This window comes from Tachysurus fulvidraco, unplaced genomic scaffold (genome assembly GCF_022655615.1).
Source record: "Tachysurus fulvidraco isolate hzauxx_2018 unplaced genomic scaffold, HZAU_PFXX_2.0 HiC_scaffold_56_np12, whole genome shotgun sequence".
In the NCBI taxonomy this organism is placed as follows: domain Eukaryota; kingdom Metazoa; phylum Chordata; class Actinopteri; order Siluriformes; family Bagridae; genus Tachysurus; species Tachysurus fulvidraco.
Window position 1 is genome coordinate 53,334 of NW_025927133.1, and position 25,936 is coordinate 79,269.

Sequence of the window (25,936 nt, forward strand, 5' to 3'; positions counted from 1 at the left end):
CTCTCAGTGCATGCTGGGTAAACTGGACTCAGGAGCTTCCTAAACCTCTTCAGCTCATTCTTTATCAGAGTGATGACTTTGTGTTCCAGCTCCTGGTTAGAAACACACAGGAAAAGATCTAAATATTATCATGTTACAGTGAGAGAGACTTTTATTTTATCACAAGAAGAAAAGTCTCTTTTTATTATCACATTTAAAACTCATACAACTGATTACCCATAATGCTGCTGCACATCAAGGCATGACAAGGGATCACAACACACACACAACACACACATTACACACTTTAAACACAACACACATATTACACAAGTTAAACACAACACACACATTACACACATTACATACAACACACACATTACACACTTTAAACACAACACACACATTACACACTTTAAACACAACACACACACCTTGAATATAGAGTCCAGCTGATTTGTGCTGATGTTTGATTTTTGTGGTCTGTGAACAAACAAAACCCATCATGTAATATGGACTATATGTATTCATAGCTGCACAAATCACACACTAATAAATACACACACAGATATTTAACACTATCCTCTTAACACAATACACTGGTTTCAGGATTTCCTAACTGACACCAACATGTTTAGAAACAAATGTTTGAATAAATGAATAAAATCTTTATATAGTCATTAATGTCCCAGGTGTAAATGTTCTTCTGTAGCACCACAGACCCTCCAGCTCAGGGACTGCAGACTGAACTGAACTCATAAAGCACTTTTCCTCACTGCCAGTCCGAGAGCTGCAGCACTGCACAGTTTAGTGTTTTACTGCTTCAACACCTGATAAAGCTCATGAAGGGCTTCATAGTGAGACAAGTGAGTTTGATCATGTGGAACACTGCTGTAAAACACCTCACTATACTGACCTCACATCAGTAGAACTGTCTCTGGCTCTGAAGTTATATGGAAGTTCCATTGAGTCGTCACTCTTCATGGACACACAGCTGGGTTCTGGTGAGTCTGATCTCTTTCCCTCCATCATTCTAGAACAGAAATATCAGCAATAATTAATACTCAGCACTGTTAAACAATGTGTTCATCATTAAACACCAATAATTCCATCTTTTTAATTCAGATCCAGTCTGTACACTTATTCAAACAGGAGACAGGCTTAATAAGTTAGGAATTACACTGATATCAGGAGTCCCAATCACAGCTAACTGACTCAGCTGGGTCTTAAAGCCTGTAGAGTTCACTGACACAAAGCTCTGCTGCTATTATGCTCCACATTACACAGTCCTTTTTAGTCTTCTCTCAGTGAATGATTTGTCTAAACTGTTCTTAGATCAGATCAGTGATATATTCACTGCTATTAAACACCTTAAAGTTGACTTCCTGTGTTAACTAGTGAGTGTTTAGAGATACAGATGTGTTCCCATGAGACGGTGTGTATTTATTACTGGTGAATGTAAAAGTAAGTCACCTCTCGTCTTTCTTTAAGTCCTGTTTCCCAGACACACTCATGTTGGAGGTCATGTCTCCTTCTCCAGATTACAGCAGGACACACGTTTACTTCACTCCAACATCGGTGTGTTAAATTAAACCCTGAATCAGCACAGAGTTCACTTACAGGAAATAGTCACGCTTTCAAGTTATAAAACAACCTGTGTACATTAAAGCTTCAGTACAAACCCACAAAACTCTTCTGTATCTAGTGTCACTTCAGTGTGTTTATATATTAGAGCTTTAGATACTTACTGTGTTTTTACTCCTCAAATCTTTTACTTTTCACTTTCATTACAGTTTATACTGCAGAGGGGGGAAGTACAGTGACGCTGACGCGCACACACACACACACACACACACACACACACACACACACACACACACACACAATGTTTCCGACGCCCATTGATATCAGGAAGCAGCAGCTTGGTCAGTGCTGTAGGTAAAACACGGAATGGAGTTTTATTTATTAGGACTTTCCTCAAGCAGAATGGATTCGACTGTCGGCGCGCTGAAAAGGGAACGGACATATGTGCTGAATAGAAAAAAGTGGTAATTGGTAAAAGTGGGTGGGTCCAATATTATTGGTCATATAAAGTGGGCGGGTCCAATATTATTGGTCATATAAAGTCGGCGGGTCCAATATTATTGGTCTTAGAAAGTGTGCGGGTCAATATTATTGGTCTTAGAAAGTGGGCGGGTCCTGTCCCACCCACATATAATGGTTCCTCTGCCCATGACTACAAATATTACACCAAATTGTTTTCATTTATCCACAATTTGTAACATTTCCTCTTTTCGTCTATTAGTCTTTTTGGCCTTATTATTTGTCTCTTAGGACGTTTTGTTTGTTCTACAGCATCCTGTCTATTTACAGTTACAGACTCTTTAGTATTGCTTTGCATTGCTAATTGTTCATTTTGCTTTGCAATTTCCGGATCATTTGTCTCACTCTCATTGATTTTTATTTCTCTCTGAGACACTTTTAGCAAATGTCTTGTGTTTGTCCTCATTATTGTCCCACACTCTGTTAGCACTTCGTATGACCTGGGCATAGTCTCTTTAATCACTTTGGCCAATGGTCCCCACTGTTCATCACATGTCACTCGTACAATTTCTCCTAGGGCAAGTGGGCTCAGTGGTCTTAGTGTTTTATTGTAGTGATTAATCTGTCTTTCATTTGCAGAATCCCACCTACTCCGTACCATTTGATGCTTTATCGATGGTAGCTTTGTCTGTAGTTTCCTGTTTGTGAGCATTTCCGCCCAGTGAAAGTCCATTCTCCAGTGGTGAAGCTTTATAGTTCAGAATAGCCAGGTACGGATCACTCCCTGTCTCGGTGGCTTTTTTTTAGAAGGTGTTTCACTATTTTAACTCCTTTCTCTGCTAAACCGTTGGACAATGCCTTCCGAAAGGTGTGTTGAAGGTGCATCATTTTATGCTTTTCTCATCTAGGACTATCTGGTAAAATCCTGATGAGGCATCCAGTTTGGAGAAATAACATGTTCCACTCATTGCACTAGTAATGTCTGACTTTGTTGGAAGTCTGTAGTGCTCATGTTGGATGGCCTTGTTTAAGTCTTTTGGATCTATACACAGATTTAGATCTCCATCTGGTTTTATCTCATGGTTAGATCTCATTCTGTAGGTTCTATTTTTCTGATTATTCCTTCCTTTATCAGACCTTCTGTTTTCTCTCAGTCTTTCTTTTAATGCTACTAGCACCCTTCTTGCTGGATGTATGGAAAGGCAAGGCAAGTTTATTTGTATAGCACATTTCATACACAGAGGTCATTCAAAGTGCTTTACATAGAAATTAGAAAACAATTTATAAGAGAGAAAAAAAGATATATGTAGAAATAAGACACACGATAAAATAATAATAAAAACAAAGAACAATTAAAGAAAATAAATGTGATTTTAATAAAAACAGTTTAAAATATGTTAAAAAGAATAAAACGGGAGTAAAAGTGATTTAGATAAAAAGCACAGTCAGTGTGAAGCAGCGCAGTCAGTGGGAAGCAGCACAGTCAGTGTGAAGCAGCGCAGTCAGTGTGAAGCAGCGCAGTCAGTGTGAAGCAGCACAGTCAGTGTGAAGCAGCACAGTCAGGGTGAAGCAGCACAGTCAGTGTGAAGCAGCACGGCACTCATTCAGTAAGTGCAGAGTTAAACAGATGTGTTTTTAATCTTGATTTAAAAGTGTCTACTGTTGAAGCACATCTGATCTCTTCTGGAAGCTGATTCCACCTATAGGTGGCGTAATAACTAAATGCTGACGCACCTTGTTTTGAGTGAACCCTTGGTATCTCTAACTGACCTGATCCTAATGATCTGAGTAGTCTGCTTGGTTTATATTCAATTAACATATCTGTAATTCAATTCAATTCAATTAAAGTTTATTTGTATAGCGCTTTTTACAATAGACATTGTCTCAAAGCAGCTTTACAGAACATAAACACAGAGCAGAAGGTAAACATAATTAATGATAAAGGAATTAACGAATAATAAAAGAAATAAGAATTAACAGAATAAAAATTCTAAATTATTATTAGATGTATATAGTTCACAGTGTGTATGTATTTATTCCCCTATGAGCAAGTCTGAGATGACTCAGGCAGCAGTGGCAAGGAAAAACTCCCTTAAATTGGTAAAGGAAGAAACCTTGAGAGGAACCGGACTCAAGGGGGAACCCATCCTCATATGGGTGACACTGGGGGTGTGATTGTAATATACAGTCAGTTAAATGTTGTATTGGTGTGAGGTTCAAGGACTTCTGATCTCCTGAGTACCACAGAGTCTAACTGGAGATGTCTCAGGATTCTTGGAGTCAGCCTCGGCTCAGTGGACGTCCAAAGGCTTCGTCCCACAGGGGACGTTGGGAGCCGGTACAGTGTCTGGATGCCTCGGGATGGGTACAAAGAGAGAAGCAGTGGAAAGGGATTAACATATCTGCTGTTCATAAAAATGTGCTGGTCTGATGTACTGGTGCATGATATTATGGGATGTATTATGTGTACGCCTGACTAAAGAGATGAGTTTTTAATCTACATTTAAACTGGGAAAGTGTGTCTGCGCCTCGAACACTATCAGGAAGACTATTCTAGAGATGATAAAATTGGGGTTATATGGTCATACTTTCTTGTCCTAGTGAAAACTCTGGCAGCTGCATTTTGGACTAACTGTAACCTATTTATTAAAGATGCAGAACAACCACCTAGTAATGCATTACAATAGTCCAGTCTAGAGGTCATGGAGGCATGAACTAGCTTCTCAGCATCAGATACAGACAGGATGTTTCTCAGCTTGGCAATGTTTCTAAGGAGGAAGAAGGCTGTTTTGGTAGTAAGGGCGATAATGTATTTCGGTCCTAAGCCATGAAGAGATTTATAAACCAGTAGCAATACTTTAAAATCTATTCTAAATGTAACTGGAAGCCAGTGTAAGGACCTGAGGACTGGAGTGATGTGCTCAGATGCTTTGGTTCTGGTCAGAATTCTGGCAGCAGTGTTCTGTATGAGCTGCAGCTGTCTAATGGTCTTTTTGGGGATCCCAGTAAGGAGTCCATTACAATAATCCACCCTGCTGGTGATGAAAGCATGAACAAGTTTCTCTAAGTCCTGTCTTGAGACAAAACATCTAATTCTGGCTATATTTCTGAGATGGTAGTAAGCTGATTTGCTTATCGCTTTCACATGACTACTGAAATTAAGGCCTGACTCTAAAATTACACCAAGATTTCTGACTTTATTTTGTGTCTTTAGACCTCTAGAGTGAAGGTGTGTGTTAACCTTGAGAGTTTCATCTTTATTTCCGAATACAATGACTTCGGTTTTGTCTTTGTTTAACTGGAGGAAGTTTTGACGCATCTGACTGTTAATTTCATCAATGCACTTACATAGAGAGTCAATGGGGCTGTAGTCATTAGGGGACAGGGCTAAGTATATCTGGGTGTCATCTGCATAGCTGTGGTAAGCAATTTGGTTCTTTTTCATTATTTGACCAATTGGGAGCATATACAAATTAAAGAGAAGCGGTGCGAGAATTGAGCCCTGTGGGACTCCACATGTCATGGATGTCCACTCAGATTTATGGTTACCTATGTTCACATAGTAACCTCTCCCTTTTAGGACCATCCCAGAAAGCCCTACCCAGTTTTCCAGTCTATGTAAGAGTATGGTGTGATCTACCGTGTCAAAGGCAGCACTAAGATCCTGTAGCACCTGGGGTCTCATTTATAAAGCGTGCAAAGTTTGTGATCTATAAAAAACAAACTTGACAGGAAAATGTGCGCACCTTTAAGAAAACTTTGTGACGTGCGTACGCACATTCTGGAGACAAAGGGAATTGGCGACACAGATGGTGAGGTCGTGAACTGAAGTTAGATTGTAGAAAATTCATGTGAGAAGAACGATTATAAGAATTAATGACATTTAATTTTCACTCCATTTCATACGTTATATCCACATTATCATGAGGATTAAATTAAACAGTGTTATTTGTGCTGATTGTTTTAGGCTATATACATCTAGTAAAATCCAAACGTAATTCAAAATGTATTTAAAAACAAAATAATGCTCAGCGCTGCCTTACAGTCACATTGTCCACAACGGGAGCACAGGAGGAGATGGTGCGACTACATGTGATACAGAATAGCATGAAATACCCTTTTATTAGAGAACTACAGAACACAGTGTACAAACTAAATATTTTCCTTAATGTACATATATCATAAAATGTCAAAGTCTGCAAATACAGTCATGAAGCACAATCGCTCCTCATCATCGGTCCTAACTATTACGGTGTTCATTACAAAACCATCATGAAGAAGCATGTGTTCACTATAACATTTTCGTCTTAAATTTTCGCCCACAAATTAATTCTGTGATTTTGTCAAGGTGTTAACGATCAGTCTAAATTCAGTCTAGATCCTCCGGTGACCCGGGTATGTAATGCTTCATGATGGCACTGCTGGCACTGTTGGAGGATTACGCCAATGGGAGAATAAGGAGAGAACGAGTTTTCAGGGACCATGATGATTTCCTGGCCCATGATGATGACTGGCTAATAAGCCGATTTAGATTCCCTAGAGCTGTGCTCTTAGAATTATGTGTTGAATTGGGTCCAGTATTAGAGGGGGCAACACGCCGGAACCATGCCATCCCAGTCCAAATACAAGTCCTCACCACTCTGGGGTTCTTGGCAACCGGCTGTTTCCAGCGGGAATTGGCAGACAGGTAAATTATTTATATAAAAAAAACTATAAGTAATCCTCAACCTTGTGTCTAAAACCTTTTTGTATATGAAATAATTCTATTGGAATCAATCATCTCACCCTATAGGTCTGGTATATCACAGCCGTCCCTGAGTGCCATAATATCTGTCGTTTTGAATGGTATACTTAATATGGGGAGACGATACATCAGGTTCCCGTACACTGTGTGAGATACATCAGGTTCCCCTAGACTGTGTGAGATACATCAGGTTCCCCTACACTGTGTGAGATACATCAGGTTCCCCTACACTATGTGAGATACATCAGGTTCCCCTACACTGTGCGAGATACATCAGGTTCCCCTACACTGTGCGAGAACATGTTGCTATAAGGGCACCATCTGAGAATAAATTTGCTTATGTTAACAGAAAGCATGTGCATTCTATTAATGTGTAAATCATATGTGACTCCAACACGACCCTCACAAACATTGTGGCACTCTGGCCTGGTTCAACACATGATTCCTTTATCTTGACACATAACAGTGTAGGGAACAGACTAAATGCAGGTGCAGTAGCTACGTGATGGCTGGCTTCTTGGTGAGTTTAACAATATTAAAATGTAGAAACTGTAACAATTTTGTTTGTAATATAATTGTAACCTGCAGGTGACAGTGGCTACCCCAGTGGTTACCCCAGTGGTTACCCCAGTGGCTGCCCCTGAGACGCTGGCTCCTCACCCTATTTTTAAACCCGCAGAGTGCAGAGGAAACTCATTATAACGAGGTCCACTCTCGTGCCCATGCAGTTGTGGAGCGTTGAATGGGCGTGTAAAAATGGGTGTGTACATATGAGGCTGGTTCACTTACGCACATCTGCGGGAACATTGCTTACAGGTGTGCGTACGCACGGTTTTATAAATCGGAATATTTTTTGCCGTACATCATTTTTGGCTTTTGCGCGCACGTAAACTTTTAGTAGGGATCCTACGCACAGTTTAGAGACCCCAGATAAATGAGACCCCAGATCCTAGAATTTTACCCACCATTAATCCCATTAACATAACAGTCTTATTCAGAACCCTTCATTATCATAGGAATGAGTTCTAATGTTTGACATCCCTTCTTGACTCAGACCTTGAATCAAATGGCCACAAAGTGACAGATGATATCCTGAGTTACCTCGCCCTTTCCTTAATTATTTGCTCTTTTATTAATGATATACAGGACTTAAATACAGAGATCAATTTTGAATTTAACTGGCATTGTAACTTGATATGGCTTAAGCATGATGCACAATTGAATTAAAACGTCTTAAAATTATTTTCCCACAAGAGGCTAAAGGATTTGACTTTGGATTGTAAAAGATGTTAAAGTGTGAAGTTGTAGCTGAGAGGATAAAAGGATGTGATCAGTCATAGTTATTGTTATGGATCTTCTACATCTGAATATGAATGATTCAGCTCCCAAACTGCTGGAAATGTGGGACGTGTTCTAACGCTTCACCACCATAACTGCTTTATCCTGGAAAAAGGTCTGAGGAGAGACTCCTGTCCTACACCAGACCTGGTGAGTGTCTTATAATTAATGCTGGAAAACAAAACAGGACAGAATTACAGACACATTTAAACACATTACTTATGAACAACAGAAGCATAAATACACACATTAGATGTGACATTTTACAGCACACAGTGAATATTACACAATATCATACAGTAAAGAGACAGTAAGTCAGTAACTCACTGTAGTGTCTCCAGTTTACAGTGTGGATCCTTCAGTAGATCAGAGAGCAGCTTCACTCCTGATTCTCCTGGTTTATTATTGTTCAGATCCAGTTCTCTCAGGTGTGATGAGGAGTTTGACCTCAGAGCTGAAGCCAGAGCAGCACAACCTTCATCTGTAATACTGCAGCCCTCCATCCTGTAAGAAAGAGAACCTTCTCACACTTAACACACTCAGTTTTAGTATTGAAAACATGAACTACACAAAATCTTTATATACAGTACATTTACTTTCCATCTCACACACACAACAATGATAATATATCAGATCACTACAGTTACAGTTACCACAGAGGAGAACTGGATGTTGTAGTGTTTATTAAAGCTGTGTGTGTGTGTGTGTGTGTGTGTGTGTGTGTGTGTGTGTGTGTGTGTGTGTGTGCCTCAGTATCTCCAGTGTACAGTGTGGATCCTTCAGTCCATCAGAGAAAAGCTTCACTCCTGAATCCTGCAGTTTATTGACACTCAGGTCCAGTTCTCTCAGACTGGAGGAGTTTGAGCTGAGAACTGAGGACAGAACTCTACAGCTTTCCTCTGTCAGATTTCAGTCACGGAGACTGGAAGAGAAATGATGAAACATCAGGACACTGATCTCAAACACACAAACACAGCCATAATCCAGCTAAAGTTGAAGATGTAACAGAACTGTCAGTGTGTTTGTGTCACACACACAAATCAGAGGACAGGACACCACATCAGCACATTTACAGGAGCAGGGACGTCTTTCTGCACTCCACAATCTCTCAGCTACAATTTATTATAAGACCATTAGGTCATGTACATAACACACACATGTGAGAGCGAGCAGCCTACAAACACTACACTCTGATCTGTGTTCAAGTTTCTACACCCAACACTGCAGATACAGTGCATTTTATTACAGAACATAAAGAATTATACAGCTGTACACTACCAGGTAATAACATGACAATACTAGTCGTACTTTACACTCAGTTATATGTTGGATTTCACAGAGACACTAAAACAGTTGGTGTGTGTTGTTCTCTGTGCTCGTACACGTACAAATCTGTCACCTCCAGACCTCTGATTTTACACACACACTGGTTCAGGTGTTTGGTGTGGACCTGAGTACAGGTGGAGTGTTCACATACATCCAAACACATCCAAACTAAAGAGAAAGATTACAGTCTTTAACCTTATAAACGATTCTTGATAATGATTTGTATTTTTTATAAAATATAGATGTGTAAAAATCTCTCATCGATCATAAACAATGTAAATAAAGGATATTAGAAAGAACATTGTACTGTTTACTACAGATGTCACTGTTACTATTTCAACACAACTTAGTGAACCCTTCTTTCTCCACAGAGTAAATGGGATCATGTCTTTCATGCCTCCACAACTGAGAAGTGAACGTGGGGTTTTCTTCTCAAATCTGAGCTCCTTCCCTGTTTACAGAGTGACGTCACATCAGCACGACTGCACACAGCATCAGAAATAAACAAAGTCAAACTTCTTACCTTTAAATGAGTCACACTGTATATACACAAGTATTAGCTTTAGATGGATAAACATACAGACATTCGTTTGTTCAATCTAAAACACTGACTATACACATAGGAACTATTAAAACACATTAAACCAAACAGTGCAGTTCAGTGTTACATTAAAATAATAAACCATGCAGTAATACAGTTATAAATAAAAATACTCACTCAGCTTCTTTGAAGGCTTTGACCACTGGCAGCAGCTTCAGAAGACATTCATGTGATGGATCATATTTCCTCAAATCAAACACATCCAGCTCCTGTTCAGATTGATGGATTTCTCTGGAGATGGATTCTCCCTGATCTTCTCCTTGATGTACTCCACTGTTTCCTGTTTGCTGTGAGATCTGCTTCCTGTCTGTGGCATTAAGTCTCGTAAAAGAGTTTGATTGGTCTCCAGTGAGAGACCCAGAAGGAAGCGGAGGAACAGGTCCAGGTGTCCATTCTCACTCTGTAAGGCCTTGTCCACTGCACTCCTGAGGAGATCGGACATGTTTGACTTCCTGAGGAGATCAGACAGGTTTGACTTCCTGAGGAGATCAGACAGGTTTGACTTCCTGAGAAGATCAGACAGATCAGAGGTTTGATGTTCTGTTACATTTCTGCTGATGAAGGAGAGAAATGTGTATAAAGCAGCCAGAAACTCCTGAGCACTCAGATGTACGAAGCTGAACACCTTCCCCAGGTGAAGCCCAGACTCCTCTCTGAAGATCTGGGTACACACTCCTGAGTACACTGACACTTCTCTGACATCAATGCCACACTCTCTCAGGTCTTCCTTATCGAAGATCAGGTTTCCTTTCTCCAGCTGGTGGAAAGCCAGTTTTCCCAGTGCCATGATACTCTCTCTGGTCTGCTGAGGATCAGGGTCACATTTCTGATGGTACTTTTGGTCCTTGTGTTTGATCTGAAAGATCAGGAAGTGTGTGTACATTTGAGTCAGAGTCTTGGGGATCTCTCCACCCTCTGCTCCACCCAACATTCTCTCCAGAACAGTGGCTGAGATCCAGCAGAAGACTGGGATGTGGCACATGATGTAGAGGCTTCTTGAAGACTTCAGGTGTGTGATGATGTTATCAGCCAGGCTCTGATCACTGATCCTCTTCCTGAAGTACTCCTCTTTCTGAGGATCACTGAAGCCTCGTACCTCTGTTATCTGGTCTACACACTCAGGAGGGATCTGATTGGCTGATCCTGGTCTTGTGGTTATCCAGAGGAGAGCAGAGGGAAGCAGATTCACCTTGATGAGGTTCGTCAGCAGCACATCCACTGAGGTTGACTCTGTCACATCACACAATATCTCATTCTTCTGGAAATTTAGAGGAAGTCGACACTCATCCAGACCATCAAAGATCAACACCATTTTGTAGGAGTCACAGTCTATTGATTCTAGTTTTCTTATTTCTGGGAAAAAGTGATGAAGAAGTTTCATCAGACTGAGACTTTGCTGCTTCATCAGATTCAGCTCTCTAAAGGGAAGTGGGAACATGAAGGTGACATCCTGATTTACTTCTCCTTCAGCCCAGTCCAGGATGAACTTTTGCACAGAGACTGTTTTTCCAATTCCAGCAACTCCTTTAGTCAGCACAGTTCTGATGGACTTGTCTTTAAAGAGCTCATTACATTTGATGGGTTTCTCCTGTGTTGCTGGTCTCCTGGACACTGCCTCAATCTGTCTCACCTCATGTTCATTACTGACGTCTCCACTCCAACCCTCTGTGATGTAGAGCTCAGTGTAGATCTCATTCAGAAGTGCTGAGCTTCCATGCTGTGAGATTCCTTCATTAATTCTTTTAAACTTTTCTCTCAGATTGGACTTCAACTTTGGCTGATACCCAGAGTGGAGTTCTACTAAACAAAGTAATAACTAGTTTAGTAATAAATAGTCATAATGCCCGGGGTTGGGGCTCGTAGGCGAGTGCCTGGTGGCCGGGTCTTGCCCCACGGGGCCCGGCCGGGCTCAGCCCGAAAGAGCGACGGGGGGCCGATCTCCTGTGGGGCCACCACCTGCAGGAGAAACCGTAAGGGGTCGGTGCAATGTGGATTGGGTGGCAGTCGAAGGTGGGGTCTCGGCGACCCAATCCCCAGACACGGAATCTGGCACTAGGGACATGGAATGTCACCTTGTTGGGGGGGGAAGGAGCCTGAGCTGGTGCGGGAGGTTGAGAGATACCGATTAGATATAGTTGGGCTCACCTCCACACACAGCTTGGGCTCTGGAATCCAACTCCTTGAGAGAGACTGGACTCTCTACTACTCCTGAGTTGCCCATGGTGAGAGGCGGCGGGCTGGTGTGGGCTTGCTCATAGCCCCCCAGCTCAGCAACCATGTGTTGGAGTTCACCCCAGTGAACGAGAGGGTTGTTTCCCTGCACCTTCGGGTCAGGGATAGGTCTCTCATGGTCATTTGTGCTTATGGGCCAAATGGCAGTGTATAGTACCCTACCTTCTTGGCGTGTCTGGAAGGGGTGCTGGAAAGTGCTCCGACCAGGGACTCCGTTGTTCTACTGGGGGACTTCAACGCTCACATGGGCAGTGACAGTGACACCTGGAGGGGCTTGATTGGGAGGAACGGCCCCCCCGACCTGAACCCGAGTGGTGTTCTGTTATTGGACTTCTGTGCTAGTCACAGTTTGTCCATAACGAACACCATGTTCAAGCATAAGGGTGTCCATCAGTACACATGGCACCAGGACACCCTAGGTCGGAAGTCGATGATCGACTTTGTGGTTGTTTCATCTGACCTCCGGCCGTATGTCTTGCACACTCGGGTAAAGAGAGGGGCGGAGCTGTCAACTGATCACCACCTGGTGGTGAGTTGGATCCGATGGCGGGGGAGGAAGTTGGACAGACTTGGCAGACCCAAACGTACTGTGAGGGTCTGCTGGGAACGTTTGACAGAGTCTCCAGTCAGAGAGATCTTCAACTCCCACCTCTGGCAGAGCTTCAATCAGATCCCAAGGGAGGTTGGAGACATTGAGTCCGAGTGGACCATGTTCTCCACCTCCATTGTCGACGCGGCCGCTCGGAGCTGTGGCCGTAAGGTCTCCGGTGCCTGTCGTGGTGGCAATCCCCGAACCCGGTGGTGGACCCCGGAAGTAAGGGATGCCGTCAAGCTGAAGAAGGAGTCCTGTCGAGCCTGGTTGGCTTGGGGGACTCCGGAGGCAGCTGATAGGTACCGAAAGGCCAAGCGAGCTTCAGCCCGGGTGGATACGGAGGCAAAAACTCGGGTCTGGGAGGAGTTCGGTGAGGCCACGGAGAAGGACTATCGTTTGGCCTCGAAGAAATTCTGGAAACCGTCTGGCGCCTCAGGAGGGGGAAGCAGTGCCCTGCTCACACTGTTTACAGTGGGAGTGGGAATCTGCTGACTTCGACTGGGGACATCCTCGGACGGTGGAAGGAATACTTCGTGGATCTCCTCAACCCCACCGACATGTCTTCCACTGAGGAAGCAGAGGGCGGGGGCTCAGTTGTGGACTCGTCGATTCCCCAAGCTGAGGTCACTGAGGTAGTTGAGAAGCTCCTCAGTGGCAAGGCACCGGGGGTAGATGAGATCCGCCCTGAGTACCTCAAGTCTCTGGATGTTGTGGGGCTGTCTTGGTTGACACGCCTCTGCAACATCGCATGGAGGTTGGGGACAGTGCCTCTAGACTGGCAGACTGGGGTGGTGGTCCCTCTGTTTAAGAAGGGGGACCGGAGGATGTGTTCCAACTATAGGGGGATCACACTCCTCAGCCTCCCCGGAAAAGTCTATGCCAGGGTACTGGAGAGGAGAATTCGGCCGATAGTCGAACCTCGGATTCAGGAGGATTAATGCGGGTTTCGTCCCGGTCGTGGAACACTGGACCATCTCTATACCCTCGCCAGGTTGCTGGAGGGTTCATGGGAGTTTGCCCAACCAGTTCACATGTGTTTTGTGGATTTGGAGAAGGCTTTCGACTCTGTCCCTCGTGGTGACCTGTGGGGGTGCTCTGGGAGTATGGGGTCCGGGGCCCTCTGTTAAGGGCTGTCCGGTCCCTATATGACCGGAGCAGGAGTTTGGTTCGCATTGCCGGCAGTAAGTCAGACTTGTTCCCGGTGCATGTTGGACTCTGGCAGGGCTGCCCTTTGTCACCGATCCTGTTCATTACTTATATGGACAGGATTTCTAGGCACAGTATGGGGCCGGATGGGGTCCGGTGTGGGGACCACAGGATTTCGTCTCTGCTTTTTGCAGATGATGTTGTCCTGTTGGCTTCCTCAAACCAGGACCTTCAGCGTGCACTGGGACGGTTTGCAGCTGAGTGTGAAGCGGCGGGGATGAGAATCAGCACCTCCAAGTCCGAGGCCATGGTTTTCAGTCGGAAAAGGGTGGCTTGCCCCCTTCAGGTTGGTGGAGAGCTCCTGCCTCAAGTGGATGAGTTTAAGTATCTTGGGGTCTCGTTTACGAGTGAGGGAAGGATGGAGCGGGAGATCGATAGGCGGATTGGTGTATCTTCTGCAGTGATGCGGTCGATATACCGATCTGTTGTGGTGAAGAAAGAGCTGAGCCACAAGGCAAAGCTCTCTATTTACCGGTCCATCTACGTTCCTACTCTCACCTATGGTCATGAGCTTTGGGTCATGACCGAAAGGATGAGATCCCGGATACAGGCGGCCGAAATGAGTTTCCTCCGCAGGGTGGCTGGGCGCTCCCTTAGAGATAGGGTGAGGAGCTCGGTCACTCGGGAGGAGCTCAGAGTAGAGCTGCTGCTCCTCCACAACGAGAGGAGTCAGCTGAGGTGGCTCGGGCATCTGTTTCGGATGCCTCCTGGACGCCTCCCTGGGGAGGTGTTCCGGGCATGTCCAACCGGGAGGAGGCCCCGGGGAAGACCTAGGACACGCTGGAGGGACTATGTCTCTCGGCTGGCCTGGGAACGCCTCGGTATTCCCCCGGAAGAGCTGGAGGAAGTGTCTGGGGAGAGGGAAGTCTGGGCATCCCTGCTTAGACTGCTGCCCCCGCGACCCGGCCCCGGATAAGCGGTAGAAGAAGAAAGAAAGAAGAAAGAAAGACCAAATGTAAGAGCATGTCAGAACCTCTGCCAGTGTCCCAAAATGGTCAGACCCCAGAGGGTTAACTGTTAACTCTATAATTACTACAAAAAACACTGAGAAAACTCCTCAGACCTGGATGAGAATGAGCAAACTTCTTTATTGTGGTCAATCAGCCAACAATCTTCTAAGAGAAATTGCCAAATTGAAAGTAACAAATGAAAACCCCAAAAAGAGCAAGTCATGCAAAATCAATCAAAAACAAAAACTCTCGCGACGTTCTTGCAAAATTAAAAAGACCCACCTTCACCCACACACACACACACACGCACACACACACCACACGTACATACATCACACACACATGCGCACACACACACACACCCCACACACACGTGCGCGCGGGGCTGCCTCCTTCACCTGGCCAGAAGAATTTGACACACACCCGTTCACCCCCGATCTTCTCAATATATACCCTGGCGCTCCTAGCCTCCTCTTTGGTTCCCAGTATTTCTTGGAGTCCCAGGTGCCATATCACCTTATTTATCAGCATCACCTCCTATGTTTTCTAAACACACTGACCTAATTTCCCCTTATTTCCCATCACCTTTTCCCCATATGCCCATTTATGGATTTTCCTCCCTTTAGTTCTCAGGGCCTAGGTCTGTGAACCAATGTCTTTTTCAGTCTACATAACAAGTTATCGCTATGAGCCAAGGTCTGAGAACCATGGACTTCTTCATTCTCCATAACAATTTATGAGCTAAGGTCTGAGAACCATGGTGTACAGTTAGTAACCTGAGAGAGATCACAATTAGCATGTTTAATATTAAGCAGATATTTAGTGAGCTGCCGACGCAATTGGTCTAAAGCATCTTTATTATCCTTCCAAAAATATGTGGAAACAACTTGAGTTTGAGTTCTTTTTCTTCCTCCTTTTTTGTTATATTGGTCATATGATGTGATATGGGTCAGTGTGTGTGTGTGTGTGTGTGTGTGTGTGTGTGTGTGTGTGTGTGTGTGTGTGTGTGTGTAAAAAAGTTGCATGCAGATGAATCACGCAAGTCTCTCAGGCTGTTTATATACAGTGTGTACTGAATCTTCTTTACTCTGTAGTGAGATAAAAATGGAAACCCCCTCCGTCAGGCACAGACTGGAGCTCTCTAGAAGAAAGTTCATGGTTTTATTAAGAAACAACAACACAGACAAATCCAAAGGGCAGCCAGACACACTGCACTGGGCAAAACTAAACAAGCAGGGGTCAGAACCCTCAGTAATGTCACACACATCACAGCAGGACTTCACCATGAACCCAAGGTGGTTTTGCCTGCATGTGAAAAGGTGTTGGGTTCGTATCCCATGGAAAGGATCTGAAATGTAGGCAATGATTGTGTGTACAGTTTGACCTTCAAGATGTGGATGATGGGATTTTATGGGATTTTTCATCCAAATGATCAGGTACTGGTGGTTGAAATAAGTACATGATGCAGGTGGAGGTGGAGGTGGTGCTTGGGTGACGTGTGTAGGTTTGAACCTGGGACAGCTGCTGTCACAAACAGAATGATTTTATTCCTCATGTTCAAGTAACAAGCAGCTGATACTTCAGAAGAGTTGCTGATGATTTCGTGTGTGTTCATTAGTTCAGAATATTGTTGATGTACGCAATAACAAACGTTCCTGACATGGAGAACAGGAGCCTGAAGACCAAGGGGGCATCAGTCCATATGGCATTATAAGTTAGTCATAGAGTTTTTATTATGTTGGCTTTGTAGAAGCCAACATTCTGATTTCTGTTATAAGCTTATTATTATTATTATTATTATTATTATTATTATTATTATTATTATTGTTATTATTATTATTATTATTACTACTATAATAATTATTATTATAATTATTATAATAATTATTATTATAATTATTATTATTATTATTATCATAATTATTATTATTATTATTATCATTATTATTATTATTATTATTATTATTACTATAATAATAATAATAATAATAATAATTATTATTATTATTATTATTATTAGACAAAAATTTATTTTAAAAAATGCGGCCTAGAGCGTTCAAGCCACATGCACCAAATTCGGATATATCGTAGACCCTGGTCTGAAGTTTGTTGCTTCTATTTTTCTAAGCGATCGGAATTCCGGCATTCCCGGTACGGAAGCTCAAAGTGGCCTTTTTTCCCATAGACTTCCATTATAAACTTTTGAGGTTTATAACTCGGCACGTTTTCGAGCGATTTACACCGAACGATTTACACCGGACAGGTTCTTTAGGACCTTACTCCGGACAAAGTTTTTATTCCGGAGTTCCAACGGAATTTTCGGTTTTCCCGTAGTCGACGATCAAACATCCCATAGACTTGAATGGGGAATTCCGAAAATTCCTCTAAGCTCTCACACACACAGCGTGCGCAGAGCTCAGGCACGGCTTCTCTCTCTGTGATCCACGCAGTATAATAATAAGCAGAATCCCATAATGACTGCAGTATTGACATGAAATGTCCAAACCCTCAGTAGCCACTTTTTGCCAAAAGTATTGGCACCCCACCGAATATTCTGGTGACGTCACTCGACACCACGTGACGTCACGTGTAGCCCCGCCCCCAAAACAAGCGAAATCAAAAATTTGCACAAGATGGACATGTGACATATCAAAACACTCAGCACAATGAGGGGAACTGCCCCACGGGTATTCTGGTCACGTCACGTGAGGTCACGTGTAGCCCCGCCCCCAAAACAAGCAAAATCAAAAATTTGCACAACATGGACATGTGACATATCAAAACACTCAGCACATTGAGGGGAACTGCCCCACGGGTATTCTCGTCACGTCACGTCATGTCACGTGTAGCCCCGCCCCCAAAACAAGCTAAATTAAAAATTTGCACAACATGGACATGTGACATATCAAAACACTCAGCACAATGAGGGGAACTGCCCCATGGGTATTCTGGTCACGTCACGTGACGTCACGTGTAGCTCCGTCCCCAAAAGAAGCAAATTAAAAAATTTGCACAACATGGACATGTGACATATCAAAACACTCAGCACAATGAGGGGAACTGGAATTTTCGGTTTTCCTGTAGTCGACGATCGAACATCCCATAGACTTGAATAGGGAATTCGAAAAATCCTCTAAGCTCTCACACACACAATACATCCAACATTAAGAATTGCACGTACTGTTCTATGCAGTATAATAAGTAGAATCCCATAATGACTGCAGTATTGACATGAAATGTCCAAACCCTCAGTAGCCACTTTTTACCAAAAGTATTGGCACCCCACCGGGTATTCTGGTGACGTCACTCGACACCACGTGACGTCACATGTAGCCCTGCCCCCAAAACAAGCGAAATCAAAAATTTGCACAACATGGACATGTGACCTATCAAAACATTCAGAACATTGAGGGGAACTGCCCCACGGGTATTCTGGTCACGTCACATGCTTATGTATGCTCACCTCCAAAAGTATTGGCACCCTAGTGGTCCAGTAGCTTTCACAATCTTTCTGTCCACTCGCCTCCAAAATGCACCGGCCTTTGCAAATACTTGCCGCGTCAAAGCCAACATCAAAGTTTGTCGCGACGAACTTTACAAATCTACTTATTATTATTATTATTAGACAAAAATTTATTTAAAAAAATGCGGCCTAGGGCTTTCGAGCCACATGCACCAAATTCGGATATGTCGTAGACCCTGGTCTGAAGTTTGTTGCTTCTATTTTTCTAAGCGATCGGAATTCCGGCATTCCCGGTACGGAAGCTCAAAGTGGCCTTTTTTCCCATAGACTTCCATTATAAACTTTTGAGGTTCATAACTCGGCAAATTTTCGAGCGATTTACACGGAACTCGGACAGGTTCTTTAGGACCTTACTCCGGACGAAGTTTTTATTTCTGAGTTCCGACGGAATTTTCGGTTTTCACATAGTCGACGATCGAACATCCCATAGACTTGAATAAAGAATTCCGAAAAGTTCTCTAAGCTCTCACACACACAATACATCCAACATTAAGAATTGCATGTACTGTTCTATGTAGTATAATAAGTAGATACCCATAATGACTGCAGTATTGACATGAACTGTCCAAACCCTCAGTAGCCACTTTTTGCCAAAAGTATTGGCAAATTCGGGTATTCTGGTGACGTCACTCGACACCACGCATCAACTGTCTCTAGAACCTAAAGTTCTAAAACTATTCAAATATGAACAAAGATATTAATTGTGTTAATATAGTGTTTATTAAACATTAATAACGCAGTTATTGCTCATTTCCCTTATGTCAGATCATCAATGTATATCACACACTACATCACACACACATACTGTATATCACAAGGGTGTGTGTGAGGGGTGTGTGGGGTGAAGAGTGTGTGTGAGGGGTGTGTGGGGTGAAGAGTGTCTGTGAGGGGCGTGTGAGGTCCACAATACTGTTGGCTTTGTGGATGCAGCGTGTGGTGTAAGTGTCCATGATAGAGAGAAGAAAGACCCCAATGATATTCTCAGCTGTCCTCACTATCCGCTGCAGGGTCGTGTGATCTGAGATGGTGCAGTTCCCAAACCAGACAGTGATGCAGTAGTCCAGTCTTGAGAGTACCAGAGGCTGAACAAGTACCTGAGCAGCCTGTGTGGATAAAAAATGGCCAAATCCTACATCTACACAAGAAACTGACATAAGCATGTCACATTAGCAACATGAGAGAAAAAGGACAGTTGATTGTCCACCTGAACACTGCACCTGAACACTGAACCTGAACACTGAACACTAAACACTGCACCTGAACACTGCACCTGAACACTGCACCTGAACACTGAACCTGAACACTGCACCTGAACACTGAACACTGCACCTGAACATTGCACCTGAACACTGCACTGGTATTAAAAAGAGAAGTTATAATAAAGTCCTTAACAAAATCTCACATTTGTCACATCATATTACTTTAACTCTATTTCTCATTTGTTCCTGATTTCTTTGTGACCATTGTGATGATGTCACGTGATCACGTATACTACTGAGTGGTTGCTTTCCCCCTTTAGCCCCGCCCTTTTTGACATAAACACTCTTAATGTTACTAATGTTTAGAGAAATGTTGAGTGATTTGATAAATGTTGTTTATTATAACATTATAAAGGTCAGTGTAACAGGAAGTAAACAAACTGGATCCTCCCTTAGAGGAAGTGATGTGTGCAGAGAGACGACTGCAGTCATTTAGCATTTAATATCAGCAAACACACAAAAGCTGTAGACACGTAATGATGGTCTGGCACACTAATCACACACTCACAAACACACACACACACACACACACACACACACACACACACACACACACACACACACACAAAATTATCAGCACACACGTCCATTTGTGGTTAAGGCATGTCAGACGCACATCAGAGGAACAACACGAAACACACATTTAATATTAATCAGCACATGCACTCATGTATACACACACACACACACACACACACACAGCACAACCCGACCAAATGCTGCGTCCAGAGCAGCAGGGAGCTGGCAGTCCTGGTGGAGACATCGGCATATGTCACACATTTGCTCTGTGTGTGTGTGTGTGTGTGTGTGTATACATGAGTGCATGTGCTGATTAATATTAAATGTGTGTTTCGTGTCGTTCCTCTGATGTGCGTGATTATTTCTTTGTTGTGTAATTAACATATTTTTGCATCTTTGTAAAAACAAATCTTTAATTCTTTAATTAATATGAATATCTAACATATTTAATCTTTATTGGATTCTACATTAGATTTAGAACAATAACAGGTTCTATTCTATTGATGGAAGGTTCTAAACAGAACTTATTTAAGGACACAGAACTCTGAGAAAGCTTTTTATCTCTCAGTGTGATATTACTATTAAACCTCATCATGTCATTAAATACTAATGAACATAACATCTAATTACTCACTCTGTCTGTGTGTTCTCTCATATCAACACACACACTCAGACACACACACTCAGACACACACACTCAGATAAACACACTCAGACACACACACACTCAGACACTGCTGAAATGAATTTTCTTTATGGTAATTAATGTTTGTGCTTATTTCATTTTCTTTCCACATTTCTCTTTCTATGTCGGAATGAATGTGTCCCCCCCCCCCACTCTGGTCATGCTGACCTGTGATAAGTGTGTTCTTGTTTTCTTGTTTTTGTACCCTGTGTTTCTGCAAACATAAGCAGGATGGTAAGGCTTGCTGATAACGTAACGCTGTCTGTTCTCTCCCTGCTCTCTCTCCCGCTCTAGAGTCTGTTCCTTCTTTGTGGGCGGAACACAAGGATGACGTGGGCTGCATTTCCTGTCCTTATGAGGCCAGAATTAAACACCTTACACCTGTGTATATTAAACAGTATCCTCTGTCTCATGAGAAAGCCGCTGGAATTGACGTTATTCTTCATTCTCTTTTACAGCAGGGGGTGGTGATGCCATGTTAGACCATACAATACTCCTGTCAATCCTGTTCTAAAACCAGATGGCTCTTGGAGATTCACCCAAGATCTGAGTAAAATAAACAAGCTTGTTATTCCTGTTGCTCCAATTGTCCCTGATGTATCCTCAATTATAGCCTCTATTCCATGTACACATAGAGTCTTTTCTGTGATTGACCTTTGTTCTGCTTTCTTTAGTGTTCCTGTAGGGAAAGACACACAGCCACTCTTTGCCTTCACACACAGGGGACAGCAGTATACGTGGACCAGGTTGCAACAGGGTTACATCGATTCCCCCGCGGTCTTCGCGACCACGGTCAAGAACACCCTGTCAAGCCTCTGCCTTCCCCCAGACTCAGTGGTCTTACAATATGCAGATGACCTCCTGGTGGCTGTGGCCGATTATGACACCTGCCAAGCAGCAACCCTGGCTCTACTCACACACCTGGCTGAGAAAGGTTTTAAGGTGTCCAAGTCAAAACTCCAGTTTTGTCAGAACACTGTCCGCTACCTGGGTTATGAACTCTCTCAGGGCTCACGGAAGTTAACTGCTGAACGAATACAAGTTATCATGGACACTCAGCGGCCTGCCACTAAACAGGCTTTACAGGCCTTCCTCGGCCTCATCAAATACTGCCACCACTGGATCCCAGACTGCTCTCTATATGACAAATGTCTGCGTGCTGCGGTGAAGCATTCTGATCCTTCATCCGCACCTCTCTCATGGACTTCAGAAATGCAGGCTGCTTTTGAGGCCTTGAAACGGGCCCTGTGTACAGCTCCTACTCTGGGACTCCCCAACTACAGCCTCCCTTTCCACCTGTATGTTGCGACTCAGCCAGGAACAGCCTCTGAGATGCTGGAGCAGGAACGTGGTGGGGGGGGGGGGTTTGCAACCTTTTGCAACCTCGACTCTGTGGCTCAGGGTTTGCTGGCCTGTCTATGTGCTGTTGCCGCCTGTGCTCTGATGGTAACTGATGCTGAAAAGATCGTTTTATCTCATCCTTTGATCTTACACACCTCACATCAGGTTACACAAATTCTACGCAATTTAAACACACAGCGCATGTCATCCCAGCGTCGTTCAGGATATGAGACCGTGTTATTGGCCACTGAGCATTTAACTGTACGTCCATCATCCTCTCTTGACACTGTAGCGCATGCCCTGCAGCGCCTTCTTAATGCACAGGATGATTGTATGGGTGACTCTGATCATGATTGCCTTACTGAAATAGTCAATGCCACTAGCATTCGCCCTGACCTCTCCTCTGTTCCCCTACAGACAGGTGATGTCCTCTTTGTAGATGGCTCTTGCTCCAAACCTAGTGATGGTGGTTATCTTTGTGGCTATGCTGTTTGTCGATTACCTAACACTGTCCTTGAATCTTTTTCTCTCCCTTTCTCCTCTGCACAGGCAGCTGAACTCTTCGCTCTCACTCGTGCCTGTGTTCTCGCTGAGGACGCTGACGTCACTATTTACACTGACTCTCGTTATGCCTTCGGAGTAGCTCATGATTTTGGCCGCATCTGGCAATCTCGTGGCTTCACTGCAGCTGACGGCAAGCCTCGTTAGTGCAGGATTTAATCACCGCCTGTCATCTGCCTCGTTCTGTGGCCATTGTTAAAACTAGGGCGCATTCCTCTGGTGACACCGATGAAGTGCGAGGGAACAGTTTTGCTGACCGAATGGCTAAACAGGCTGCGGCTTCACGCCCACTTCCACCAAATCTATCTCCAGCCATGGTCTCTGTTAACACCATGATCAGTGCTGTTCTACCTGACATGGATCTCCCTTCGCTGCAGGCTTCAGCTTCGCCTGTTGACCGTGAATTTTGGACTAGTCAGGGTGCGACTGATTCCTATGTTATTCTAGATAACAAGGGCCGTGTCTGTCTACCACGACATTGTACTCCTTTTCTCATCCGCGAGTTTCATGGCCCCACTCATCGCGGACGAAGAGGGGTGTTACAGGACTTATCTGAGGTTTTTTGTATTTTCCGCTTACACACAGACGTGAATAGAATATTAGACGGATGTTTAATATGCGCACAGAACAACATTTCAAGAGGTTTTATCAGGTTAAAACTTGCCCAAAGCAAAGTGCTAGCACTAAATGGCAATGCCAAGAACAAAAGACAAACACACCACACACACACACACACACACACACACACACACACACACACAAATGCACCAACTGCCGTGTGTGTGAATATTCTTGTCCTGTCCAGAGTTCATTATGCTGAACAAGCAGACTAAAATATTCTCTCTCTCTCTCTCACGCACACACACACACACACACGCACACGCACACACACACACAAAATGTTTATTACATAATTTAAAAATGTTATTTAATTGACCGATTAATGATTATGTGCTGATTAAAACAAATATTTAAACAACTTTATTTGAGGTAACAGGGAGGTGAATGATGTTTTATAATCACCAACGTTCTCTAACACACACACAAACACACACAATTATCAGCACACTTCCTCACACTGGAACAATAGAGTACAGCGATAGTGCAGTAGCAACTCCATCCTGCTGCTCAATTGAGATGCTAATTCAGAGTGTTAGCACGGTTTGTTAATCTGCATTGGCAATGACAGTCATTGTCTGTGTGTGTGTGTGTGTGTGTGTGTGTGTATGTGTGTGTAGGCATCTGGGTAAATGGCAGTTGGGAGTTCAGCAGTTATTCACCATTAAATGCACTGATATCACAGTCTAATCTAACATTAATAACAGGTTTAATGATGTAATCACAATATTGTGTTATCACAATATAAACTGTAACACAACATTTAACTGTATGTCTTGGACACTCGGGTAAAGAGAGGGGCAGAGCTGTCAACTGATCACCACCTGCTGGTTAGTTGGGTCCGATGGCAGGGGAGGAAGTTGGACAGACTTGGCAGACCCAAACGTACTGTGAGGGTCCGCTGGGAACGTTTGGCAGAGTCTCCTGTCAGAGAGATCTTCAACTCTCACCTCCGGCAGAGCTTCAACCAGATCCCGAGGGAGGTTGGAGACATTGAGTCGGAGTGGACCATGTTCTCCACCTCCATTGTCGATGCAGCCGCATGGAGCTGTGGCCGTAAGGTCTCCGGTGCCTATTGTGGTGGCAATCCTCGAACCCGGTGGTGGACCCCGGAAGTAAGGGGTGCCGTCAAGCTGAAGAAGAAGTGCTATCGAGTCTGGTTGGCTCGGGGGACTCCGGAGGCAGCTTATAGTTACCGGAGGGCCAAGCGAGCTTCAGCCTGGGTGGTTGCAGAGGCAAAAACTCGGGTCTGGGAGGAGTTCGATGAGGCCATGGAGAAGGACTATCGGTTGGCCTCAAAGAAATTCTGGCAAACGGTCCGGCGCCTCAGGAGGGGGAAGCAGTGCCCTGCTCACACTGTTTACAGTGGGAGCGGGAATCTGCTGAATTCGACTGGTGACATCCTCGGACGGTGGAAGGAGTACTTCCATGATCTCCTCAACCCCACCAACATGTCTTCCATTCAGGAAGCAGAGGCGAAGGGCTTGGTTGTGGACTCGTCGATCCCCCAAGCTGAGGTCACTGAGGTAGCTGAGAAGCTCCTCGGTGGCAAGGCACCGGGGGTGGATGAGATCCACCCAGAGTACCTTAAGTCTCTGGATGTTGTGGGGCTGTCATGGTTGACACGCCTCTGCAACATCGCGTGGTGGTTGGGGACAGTGCCTCTGGACTTACAGACTGGGGTGGTGGTCCCTCTGTTTAAGAAGGGGGACCGGAGGGTGTGTTCCAACTATAGGGGGATCACACTCCTCAGCCTCCCCAGAAAAGTCTATGCCAGTCTACTGGAGAGGAGAATTCGGCCGATAGTCGAACCTTGGATTCAGGAGGAACAATGCGTGTTTCGTCCTGTTTGTGGAACACTGGACCATCTCTATACCCTCACTAGGTTGCTGGAGTGTTCATGGGAACCAGTCCACATGTGTTTTGTGGATCTGGAGAAGGCATTTGACTGTGTCCCTTGTGGTGACCTGTGGGGGGTGCTCTGGGAGTATGGGGTTCGGGGCCCTCTGCTAAGGGCTGTCCGGTCCCTATATGACCGGAGCAGGAGTTTGGTTCGCATTGCCGGCAGTGTCAGACTTGTTCCCGGTGCATGTTGGACTCCGGCAGGGCTGCCCTTTGTCACTGGTCCTGTTCATTATTTATATGGACAGGATTTCTAGGCGCAGTTGGGGGCCGGAGGGAGTCCGGTTTGGGGACCACAGGATTTCGTCTCTGCTTTTTGCAGATGATGTTGTCCTGTTGGCTTCTTCAAATCAGGACCTTCAGCATGCACTGGGACGGTTTGCCCCCTTCAGGTTGGTGGAGAGCTCCTGCCTCAAGTGGAGGAGTTTAAATATCTTGGGGTCCTGTTCCCGAGTGAGGGAAGGATGGAGCGGGAGATCGACAGGCGGATCGGTATATCTTCTGCAGTGATGCGGTC

General features: G+C 44.2%; 1 protein-coding gene and 1 long non-coding RNA gene across 2 annotated transcripts; one reads left to right on the forward strand and one right to left on the reverse strand.

The window, feature by feature from the left end:
• Positions 1-81: 81 nt before the first annotated feature.
• Positions 82-1,514, reverse strand: LOC125140593. Its single transcript, XR_007139825.1, has 4 exons — positions 1,453-1,514; positions 896-1,012; positions 414-462; positions 82-92 (listed from the first exon to the last, which is right to left on the reverse strand). It is a non-coding gene; the product is annotated as an uncharacterized LOC125140593 (long non-coding RNA).
• A 20,439-nt stretch (positions 1,515-21,953) lies between these two features.
• Positions 21,954-24,358, forward strand: LOC113636187 (protein NYNRIN-like). Its single transcript, XM_047809759.1, has 2 exons — positions 21,954-22,503; positions 22,631-24,358. The coding sequence occupies exons 1-2, from the start codon at positions 22,045-22,047 to the stop codon at positions 22,706-22,708; spliced, it is 537 nt and encodes a 178-aa protein (XP_047665715.1). The 5' UTR covers positions 21,954-22,044; the 3' UTR covers positions 22,709-24,358.
• The last annotated feature ends 1,578 nt before the right edge of the window (positions 24,359-25,936 follow it).